This window comes from Lonchura striata, chromosome 4 (assembly GCF_050655825.1).
Source record: "Lonchura striata isolate lonStrDom1 chromosome 4, ASM5065582v1, whole genome shotgun sequence".
Taxonomy (NCBI): domain Eukaryota; kingdom Metazoa; phylum Chordata; class Aves; order Passeriformes; family Estrildidae; genus Lonchura; species Lonchura striata.
In genome coordinates, this window is record NC_140706.1 from 43,965,438 (window position 1) to 43,976,553 (window position 11,116).

Below are 11,116 nucleotides of genomic sequence, written 5' to 3' on the forward strand. Positions count from 1 at the left end.
GTGAAGCCCTCTCACATTCATATAAATATATATTAAGAAATCTACTTGAAAGCACTCATGTTGAAATTAGTCTGCAATCCCTTTGTTTAAAGTTGCTACTGTTCCACAAACACTGTCTGCAGTAGTAGTAGAATTACTCAAGTACAGCTCCTGAAATGTGAAATAAAAAGCAACAACAGAATAAAGCCTCTAACTTGAACAAGGCAATCAACATCTGAATGCTTTTTTTTCTGCATAGAAAATAAATCAGATTGCTTTTTACATAGTTGTCAATTATTCTTTCCAGCATGGGAGGATTCCTTTTAATAAATTAAAATATTATTTACAGCAGATGCTCTCAGCAAGCTTCTTTGGATGAACAAATGACATCAACCTGAAAAAACACTGTTTGGCTGAGTATGAGCATCACTAGTAAAATCACCAAACCATTTTTTTCCTTAAGTGCCTCCTTCCCTGTGAAGTATCCAAGGAAATTTATTTCATTACTGAGTGTTGTGAACTAGTCACATGAATGGGATTTAAGCCATTCAGCCATGGCAATGTTGCTGGTTCACTAGAGAAGACAAATCATGAGCCGAGCTGATGCCAAGATCCCCAAGACTATCGAAATCATCTCATGCTTTACAGACCAAATTCAGTACCTGACATGTTTAAAAATATGTAATTATTTTAATAAATTTTTTACATTTCAAACAAATCAGCAAACATTGTTAAATTCACTTCATCTCAAAATCACAGAATCAAATATTCTGTGAAAATACTTACACCTTACAGTTTTACATTAATCCATTAAAGATAAAATATCTGGAATGATTCTACTGATTTCTGCAGCTCACTGAAAGAAAACGTCCCAACCTACTCAAGCAGTAAACAGAAAACAGTTATGATTTAACCCTTATCTCAAAATATCTTTTTGAAGTTACTTAGCAAAAATAAACAACTCTCTACTTAAAATAAATGATGCACAATTACGTCAGCTCTTAAGCAACCTGTAGTATAATCTGTAAAAAAAAAAAAAAAGTTTCTCATTTGACTGTGAGCCTGGTTCCAGACCTGTAAATAAAGACTAGTGATAAAGTCTCTGGCTGCCACCATGCCCAGGGGAGATCTGCTAAACTAGACTCAATTTTACCAAAGAAACTTGTACAACAGTAACTCAGACACAAAGAAAGCACGCATATAAGAATTTGTACAAAATAGGGGCTGACATAGAGATTTGTATTTTACCTTGTGAAAATCCATCAAGTAGGGCTACAAAAGGAAGAACAACTGTAAAGTTTAACAAAGTTCTCTAGAAGAGAACAACTACTTGCTTTCAGGAAAAAAAAACCCAATACAATAAATAAACTTTCAGGGAAAAAAAAAAAACAATACCAAAAAACATAACTGTGAAGCAGTTATGACTGTCCAAACCTGTGACTCAAGAAAGAAATCATATGAAGCAACTGAGAAGTGACTAATACTTCTTCCTCCTGCATGAATTTAAAATGGAAGTTTTCACATTTCAATTGATGCAGTTTAAAAGTCAGAAGAGTGAAGCAGAGCTGGGAGGAGTTTGATTAGTCAAACAGTCAGTGTCCTTAGCAAAGTTTATTAATTGGTTATTTTGTGTCCTGAATGTAGGTGGTAAAAAAAGGTGTATTGTAATATAGGGATAGCAAATTTCTTCTTTTTTTTTTTTTCAAACTAAGAGCAACCAAAATACATTATTCCACTTTTCAGAACAACCCATTCTAATGCAAAGTTGATTAATGGTGTACTTTGTAACAGCTCATGGAGACAAAGCAAATTTGGCCTCTCTTGAATATCATCTTATCTGAGGCCTGGAAAATAAGCAGAAGTTGCTAGTCATTAACTGTAGTCTTTAATAAAATTATATTAATCTTCCAATGCTAGATTTTGTAATAAAGGCATACCTTCATGGTGGCAGAAACACAAGTAGATACCAAAAATAGCTGAACACGTCTTTAGCCATGAACGAGAAGCTTCTTGTTTAATTTTATGTAATAATAACAGAGCATGAAATTTTGAAACTTGGCATGTTTTTAACTTACTTTTACTTCACTCATTTTTAAGAGCACATGGCTGATGGTGTCTAAAAACAACATTAAATGAAGGACAGCCATGCAGGAATAGGAGATGGGATCCTTTAAGTGAAAATCTAAAAAACCTTCTCTTTTGAAACAGAGGTTAGAAAAATACAATCATACTACATTAATGAAATTTTTATTCAAAACCCAGCTCTTCCATTTGATGGGGAATCAGACAAACACATCCTTTAAACAAGAACCCCAAACAACAGAGTACTCCTCTACTGCTTTAGAACTGATTAATGCACACCCATTTCTCCTAGACTTTGTAAAAAACCAAATAAGTGGTAGGAGCCCTTAGCAGAGTACCTTATCAGGAAGGGCCAGCCCAACCACTGCTCTTTCAGTTCTTCCAGGAATGGCTTATTTGTGTGCAATGAATAAGCAGATGCTAGATATCATTGGAGTACATCACAGTGAACAAATACTGCCCACAGGCTGGGGTGGAACAGCAGCACATAGACCCAATCCCTCTTAGAAGGTGTTCAAATTATATGTTCTTAAAAGCTTAACACTTCGTCTGGATTCCAGATAACAACCTCACTGCTAGCAAAGTTGGAAACAACAACGGAAATCATCAGTACAAAAAGAAATTGTTGTAATAGCTTCAATGAACAAACAGCTTCCATGCTCTTCTTTATTTCAACAGAGATGATTAGTTAAGGTGCTTTAGGATTCTGCATGGCAGACAAGCTGGCAGAGGTGGCCATTTAATAAGCTCTGGAGTCTTTAGCGGGTGTCTGGGGGCAGCTCCCGGGGCGGAGCCCTGAGCTGCTAGTTTCTGTAGCGGGGCATCTGTGGAGCAGGGGCTCCCTCTAAGGGGACTGAGGAGGAGACTGTCATCAGCTGTCCACCGTGAATTCTCTCGTTCACCCGCAGGTCACAGCCATCCTGCAGCATCCTTATAGCTATCCTTGCAATGTTTTTGGAGTCATCAAGTCCACTGTGAGGTCTCCCATCATAATTCATGCCCAGATTTTCAAGCATGATTGTCAGTTTGGTCTGGTTCCTAGGAACCTGATGGAGAAAGTGAGTAACATTCAAGGATTAGGTTTGGTACCAAGTCTTTTTAATCTAACACAATGCACTAGAAACACATGCAGATTTTAAGCCTACTAAAGTCACATATGACTTTCATGTTGCCTTCTGTCAGATCACTAACTATTTAACTTCAAAGCACCTTGGTGAGACAGACACTCATTTTTACAGAGGAGAAATAGTCAACAGGAGTTTGTCTAGACCTGGGATCCTGTCAAGAGCCTCTGACCAGCACCAGCTCAAGATACACTTGTGCTGGCAAGGGTGGAAGCCGTGACCTAGCTAAGTTTAACCATCTTTATAAAAAACAAAAAACAGTGGCATTGCAGAGGGAATCTGAGTTTGGTTTTCCTTTTAAATTCTAAGTGATTAAAGAAGCACCAAGCTCCTGATTCTCACTGACATCAAGCTCCTGAGTGCCTTCAACCTTCACAGGACCTGATCAGCAACACCTACAGCAACCCTGTAAGATTTGTTCAGCACAAAGCAAAGCTCTTCCCTTATTAAATGTTAATCTTTCTTTTATCTAGAGGTTACATTTAGTATGATAAAGCCCTTCAAAAGAAGACCATTAGCTAGGCTGAAATCCCTTTCAAAAAAAGTATTTTAGTGTAGGCTGATTGGGAATTTGCTAGAATCTCCAAAAACTCATTTTATGGTACTGACAGAAAGCAGCGATAAGATCTAGCACTGAACTTAGTATTACTTTTCTCTTGACAATTTGATTCCACTGTAGATACATCCTAATCTTCCCTGCCTCCATTACATTGTCTAAAGTTAAGATTCCATGAGGGTACTCGTACAAATTAGTTTTGTAGTGTATTGCATGAAAACAGGAAAAAATAATTGAAAAATCAAGACAGTCTTTTCAACTGAACTACTTGATCTAAGAGGACCGGTATAACATTTTTAGACAATCCTTCAATAAGCACAACCCAATTCTTAAAAACAAGATTAAAATCAAAATGCAGTAACTATATGATCTGCAATTAGTGGAGTGAGAGCTGCACATGAAACACATTTGAAAATCAGGCACCAGGCAACTAGTGTTACAATTTATACTACACAAGTAGAGATGACAAGCACAACAGAGCATTCTAGACTTTTAAACCAAAATTTCCTGTAAGAGAAACAGCAATTTGTACAAACCTTGTAGAAGTTCCCATATGATTTGCGAATATTGATCCACTTTTTGGCAAAAGAAGGGTATTTGATGCGGCTAATACGGCACTGGGTGTTCAAAAATTTACTCATATCCCAAGATCTTATGAAGTCAAAAGAGGAAAACATTAGTCATATATAATCCTGTGTTCTACATATTGCACAGCTGTAGAACTAAGTTGTCTTGTCTCTGGTGAACAGTAGAATGAAAACAGTTTAGGAAAAGCTTGTTTGTTATAGTCCCAATAAAGAATTTTTTAATATTAATTTGTTAATCATGGGGAAAAAATAATGACAGAAGCAAGACTTTCACCAGGATGGTTTCAGGTCCACAACAGTTAGGACAAAAAATAGCACACCAACAACTCCACCTACCACATGAACACTGAAAACTGCCACTAAATTAGATGCTTGTTAGACCAAATTATTAGAAATTAAATTATTAAATTATTAGAAATTAAATTATAGACCAATTAGCCCTCAGGGAAGCAAGCAACACGTTAAATCTTCCTGATTATTTGGGTATGCATTTATCTCTCTACTTCAGGTAGGTGATTGAAACTAGACTGCACCTAGTTTTATGAGAAACCAGGTATCTATGAAAATGTGAAATCATAATCCTATTTATTTAGCAGCCTACCTTCCTGAAGGGAAACACCCCTACAAGTTTGTAAGCTGCAAGCTAAAGTACAGTTTTTTTCCCCTATCTCTTCTAGCTGTCTATACAATCTCACCTACAGAGATTGCATATACACCTATACAACAGAGATTTCAATGCACCTATTTTCCTTAAAGAATTTCACTGAGGGGATTTCTCAGAGACATTTAGGCCCAGTAATATAACCAGTCTTGGATCAGCTTTGCTTTTCATTTTTTAATTCACTGTTGCTTCCAAAGATAGCAATGTAATTATAGGTTAAAAATTAAAAATTGCAGAGTGTTGTTTTCAGGTATTATGCACTGGATATAAATGGAGAATTACAGCAACAACAAAGTATAAAGTCTTCAGCATCACTCTGTTGCATACAGACCACTAGGAAAGAAACGGCGCCATCTGATGGATTTAAGCTTCATTTTGAATTGTTCAGGTCAGCTTTACCCATTTTACCAAAAACTTCAAATAAAATAAAACCAGCGAAATGGCAGTGTCCTGATTCATCTTTAGCAATGCACTCACAAATATTAAACGTGATTTTGCAGTTTTAGATTGGGCTGAAGGCTGCATAAGGACATACCCATCAGTCAACATGGAATAGCTGTACTTTGTTCCCAGTTCTCGTTGTCTCATCCACTCTATAACATTCTGCAGAACTTGAGGAAAAATATCAGCTTTATCAACAATGTCCTAAGGGAACAAAAAAAAAAAACCAACAAAGCAAGGAACATTTTTTCAGAAAAAATCCCTCAGCTTTAAGTGTATAAACTGTATCGGTATATGGGCAATTAAAAACTTGGCTTCATCAAAATCTTTATAAAATCAGATTTCACGTTAACAGATGACTGGACAGGTTTTTTTAAACTGAAAAAATAGCACCACAAAAGCACTGCTACAAGAGCCAGCCTCCTAATAGCTTCTGTAAAGGTAACAAGGTTAGTCCATAGTTGAACCTGGATTAAAACCTTTGAGGTTGTTTCCCAGGCTCCTGCTTAAGTCACTTATCACAAGGCATTGCCATCCTAAGACTCTAAACTCTTCAGAACAAAAATATTAGGGGAGGAACTGATGCAATTCAAAAGGTGCTCTGCCCTACTAAAGATTACCTTTCTCCACATGAATTAAAAAGAGAATACTTTTTCCCACAAAATTACCAACTTAGTGAAATCAGCTCTGTGATAACTGGGAGAGTGAAAAAACAAGGATTAAGAGAATAGGCCTTGCAGAAAAATAACCATGAAATACTACCATTAAAGGTTACCAGTCTGAAAACATCAACAACACACCCCTTTTTTTTCAATTTCTTCCTGAAGAAATAAAAGTGCAAATTACCTGGGTTATTCCTGTCAGACTGATGCAGAAGTCTGAAAGCTTGGGATTAATCTCGGGCTTCACGTATTGCTGAAAGGTATCCTCCTGTAACAGGAGAATCAATCACCCAGCTGCAGCACACTATTCAGCCTGCAAGGCAACTTCTCTGTCTCGCCTGCAGCCCAAGGGCAACAGCAGCTACTTGTCCTGCTACAGGCAAAAGGGAGTGTGCACCTCCTGAGCCAGGAGGAGCCTCCTGACAGGCCATCATCAGATTCCTAACAGCACAGATAGCCTTCCAACCAGATCATGGCCTTCCTCTCAGCCAGTAGGCACCAAAGAGTGGGAATGTGGATTTAAGAGGTAAAAAGCACAGACTGCAAAAAAACAGAGGATCTGGGAAAAGAAGAGTGAAAGTAAGGAAAAAAATAAGTGAGAGGCATGAGCAAAGTCTTATATTTTTTAGGTGGTATGTCTAAAGGTTCACCTGCAATTCAAGGAAAGTAACCAGCTGCACACCTCAGAAGCTTCAGGCAAGTCCTAAACCTCTGGATGCCAGCCAGGCAGAGACAAACAAAATCTCAGTCTGGGAAACTGAGCAACACAAGAGTGAAGACTGAAGGAAAGTTTCATGGAAAAAATAAAGCCCCAAATCCCTGCTGTTATACAAAACCTTTTGGACAGGCAAAAAAAAAAAAAACCCCACTCTAAGAGCAATAAAAACAATCCTGGTAATCTGCACAATCCTTTTTCTTCTGTTAAGTCATACATGTAGCTATACTTTATTGTAGCATCACAATGATTACTGGAAATCCTCTTCCCATTAAGAGTTCTTCATAAATGAACCATTAGTTAGAGGTGTGTGCACATCCTCTGTTTCACTTGGGTCACTCAATTTCAGCTAAGCAGCAGTTAGTTTATCCTAAAAGAAAGCTGGACTGGAACAGAGCACTTGAGGCTACAGGCTACACAGCTGTTGGTCTGTTGGGTACAATTTGGAAACAGCTGAGCCTGACAAACAGTGGAGTTCACTCAATCTCACTTTCTAGACCTCTGCATTAGTGTCTTCTAGATCACCTCACATAGGACCACAGTTATGATGAATGCCTTGAGTCCTAGAAATAGATTTTTGGGCCTTAAAGCAGGGAAAGAAAGGGCAGATGGGAACAATACATGAGAAACTCATATCAATAGAGGGGGTCGACAGCAAAAGAATGATCTACTTCGATGATTTGGAAAATGCTTTCAGAAGAGAAAGTTTTGTTTGTACCTAAGAGGCACAGAGGATAAACCCTTATGAAAAAAAAGTATGCTATTTTTAATGAAGTTCAACATCTACTTAAAGACTAATCTGAACTTTCTGATGCAAACAAGTTACTTCAAAGACCAACACAGCCATCAGATCACTTACTATTTCCAGGGTACGTGTATTTACTAGGACAACAGGAAATTCAATTATTTCATGTACAAATTCAGGTGGATTTCCTTCTTCACATGTTGCTTCAAAGTCAACGACACAGATGTAGTCATAGCAGCTCTCTCCACTAATGTGTTCCTTCTGCATCAGCTTCTGTTTCTTATAATAGTTTTTCAATCTCTTTTTCAGTACATCTTTCACTCCTCTAAAGAAATAGGGAAAGTGACAAAGATCACACTCTTGTTTAATTATTTCCTTGTTGTAAAACTGAAGCTATATTTAACATTTGAAAGCTCAACACTTATTACCCTCATTTTGAACACCAGCACATGTGAAGCCTGAATTCCAGTTTATCATCGAGGAGAGTTAGCCCCATTATCTACATTACATTAAACCCATTTTCTGGGATGACGCAGAGGCTGTGATACCCCCCACAATGCAATACCAGAGACAGACTGGGAAGCATGGCACAGAGACACTCTGCAGTCACCTCTGCTTTAGCAAGACTCAGTATCCAAAGCCCTTCCGAAACTCAAGTCTTTGTAGATTACTCCTGGTTGACCTGTGGCCCTGGAGGAAATACTGCTACACCCATATTCCCCTGTGCCCTCTATCTGAAGTGATTCATGCCCCAGGCCTTTCTGCATCAGTGGCATAAACAACACAGAATCCATCTTAAATATCCACATTTTACATCTTTCTCAATTTAAATTTAAAGTTGAGCTTGAATAACTCAATTAAAATAAAGTATTTGAGATTTTAGTTGTCAGAAAAACCTCCTGGTCAAGATCCTGCTTTTCAGGAGGTTTGTGGCTATAAATAAATTCACATGGGAAGCAATTGAAATTACTTACTGTGTCCTTTTAATATAAACATTTTAATATGAGTGCATATGCCAGAACTGCCATGTACAAAACCAGAGCTGAATAAATGAGGATAATTTACCCTTCCAAAGAAGTTATTTTCAAAATTATTCATTGCAAATGAAATCACAGAAGCTGCAAGAGATATGTGTAGCAAGTGGTATTATCAGAAAAGCAGCCCAGTGATCCACAAAGAAGAACTGAAACCAAACTGCTAAACACGCATTTGAGAACATCAGCTGCTTCTGCAGAGATAACTCTTCTTCATTCTGGTCTGTTGGTCTAGTTTAAGCCAATGACCAGTTCATTAAAAGTTGAGACAGTATGGGAGCTGATGAAGGGGGAAATTACCTCTTTCTTCACCAAACTTATAAAAAAAGTTGAAATTAGGAAATTATTGACTATTACAATAACCTTGAAGGAAAGGATGGTGTATGGTAATCTGCTCAATTCTTTACATTAGAACTGATGCACTATTTGTTTACAGGTAAGACATATTCTGACTTGACTTGCTTGAATATATTGAAAAAAGAAACCTAGCTTTGGTAAAAGAGAAATTTTAAGCTTTCAGCATTTACAACTAAATTAAAAAAACTCATATAGAAAACTTATAACCTAAGAGAAGGCCACAAACAGAACATACACTATTTGAATGCTGCTTTCAATTTTTAAATCAGAGCAACTGCTAAATAGCTATTGAAATCTAATGTGTTTTACCAGAAGTTTTCTCAAGAAACAGTAAGATTTTCTCTTCATGAGGCATTAAATTAATTTATCAAACCAACTCGCCACCACTACTTCCTCATTCCTGCTGCCTATAGAATCTTCACAATATCTCAATATCTTGCCTAGCCACAGAATTATTAATCCTGCAGGTCATTTCCAGTACAGCAGGAACTACACTATACTCCCTTGCCTCTGCCCCAGTGAAGACAAATACAGCTTATAATACATTCATTTTTTCACATTTTTCTAGCACATGTATTCAGAGTAGCAGACCCTCCATCTAAAGGTACTTCTCCTCTGCAGTGATTAAATCCTGAGCCCCATGACCAGAGTTTGCAGCAAGTATCAGATCCGTGCAGGTACACTAAATAAAAATATGGATGTTCTGAGGCAAGTTGCTGTATGATGAAGGTCTGCAGCACCACCTGAGAACCACTGCAGTTCTTCTTTCCCCCTTGACCAAAAAGTGATGAGAAATACCTTACAGTAATGTATTCAAGCATTTCTTTGGGTTGCCAGTTGAGACAGCACACATTAAGCGGTGTGCATTAATCCTACAACAAAAACTGCAACAAGATCGAACATAAAACAGTGTTTGGTGCTGTGTTTGCTTTTCACTTTGTACTGAATTTTTAAACTTTAAAATAATCATCCCTCATTATTCTACTGCTCTCAAAGATAAATCAACATGTTTACAAATAACCTGGTTTCAAGCTTGAACTCTGCGAGTTTACTTCTGAGCTCTTCTCTGGTCATTCTGTTGATATAACCATTGGTTATAGCAATTTCTTTGTAAATCGGATCACTGAAGTCGTTTGAACTGGCAGCTGAGGTTTTGCCATTAGTTTCTTGATCACTGATCTTACAATGTTGTCTACCCTAGAAGAAAGAGAAATCAGGAAGTCATTTAAGAAGCTCAAAACTAGATGCTTGCATGCGAGCATTTCACAGCTCATTTTGGCACCAGAAAGCAGTAAAGCACCACACTTATGATCAAACTGAGCGAACCAGCTTATAGAATGGTAAGAGAATCAATACTGACGCCTGCTCTGAAACAATGTTTTCCTAAACAGCAACAGAATAAAGGGGCAGTGGTGCCCGTGTCCTGAGCCGTGTCGAAGGGCAGCTCTTGGAGACAAAACTTGAATACGCATCCTAATCTCAACAGAAAGAGTTCTCTGGTGCGAACGGGCAAAGCCTTCACGAGCAGCGAGATTTCTCCGGACGACTGAAATAACCCGAATCCACACCGACTGGGATACGCAGGCCGGTGCCCAACGCGTGCAAGAAAAACAAAGCAATTAACAAGAGGGAAAACTACGGGCACTTCCCGGCTCCCGACCGCTGCTCGCGGCCTTCGCGGGCCCGCGCAGAGCGCGGCCGCGGGCGGGCCGGGCCCGGGATGGCGAGCGGCGGCAGCGCCGGGGCAGGGCGGGCCGGGGCAGGGCGGACCGCGGCCTCGGGCCGCCCGCCCCGCGCACTCACCGGCGGGCGGGCTGCGGGAGCAGCCGCCGCCTCGTCCCGGGCGGCCTGCGGGCGGCTCTCTTCCCGCTCCTCCATGGCGGTGCCGGCGGGAAGCGCGGCGGGGACGGCGGCCCGTCGGGGGCGGGAGAGCGCGGAGCCCGCCCCTGGGCGGAGCAGCGGCCCCGGCCCGCCGCCGCGCTCGGGCGGCTCCGTGAGACCCGAGCGGGTGCGGCCGCGGCTCCCGGCGCTCCCGTCCGGCGCCGAGCGCTGCGCTGGGTGTGCCAGGCGTGCCCGGGCCGCCTCAGCCCCCGCTGTCCCGCCGGCCCTGCCCCTCTGCAGCAGCACCGCCGCCTCAGCCCCCAGGGGCTGTCCAGGGGCTCCCCCGGGGCGT

The 11,116-nt window shown here is 40.1% G+C and overlaps 1 protein-coding gene across 1 annotated transcript; it reads right to left on the reverse strand.

Annotated features, from left to right (window-relative positions):
• Positions 1-2,210: 2,210 nt before the first annotated feature.
• On the reverse strand, positions 2,211-10,842 carry ERI1 (exoribonuclease 1). Its single transcript, XM_021532594.4, has 7 exons — positions 10,747-10,842; positions 9,965-10,140; positions 7,667-7,877; positions 6,277-6,360; positions 5,525-5,634; positions 4,278-4,392; positions 2,211-3,107 (listed from the first exon to the last, which is right to left on the reverse strand). The coding sequence occupies exons 1-7, from the start codon at positions 10,819-10,821 to the stop codon at positions 2,865-2,867; spliced, it is 1,014 nt and encodes a 337-aa protein (XP_021388269.1). The 5' UTR covers positions 10,822-10,842; the 3' UTR covers positions 2,211-2,864.
• Positions 10,843-11,116: the final 274 nt, after the last annotated feature.

What these genes read in the sequence shown, in the direction of transcription:
- ERI1 (XM_021532594.4), bottom strand. Translation starts at nt 10,821, where the DNA reads ATGGAGGAGCGGGAAGAGAGCCGCCCGCAGGCCGCCCGGGACGAGGCG. An exon ending in GAGTTCAAGCTTGAAACCAG is followed by an intron (nt 7,878 to 9,964) that starts GTTATTTGTAAA and finishes CTATTTCTTTAG; the next exon opens with AGGAGTGAAAGATGTACTGA. An exon ending in ATACACGTACCCTGGAAATA is followed by an intron (nt 6,361 to 7,666) that starts GTAAGTGATCTG and finishes CTCCTGTTACAG; the next exon opens with GAGGATACCTTTCAGCAATA.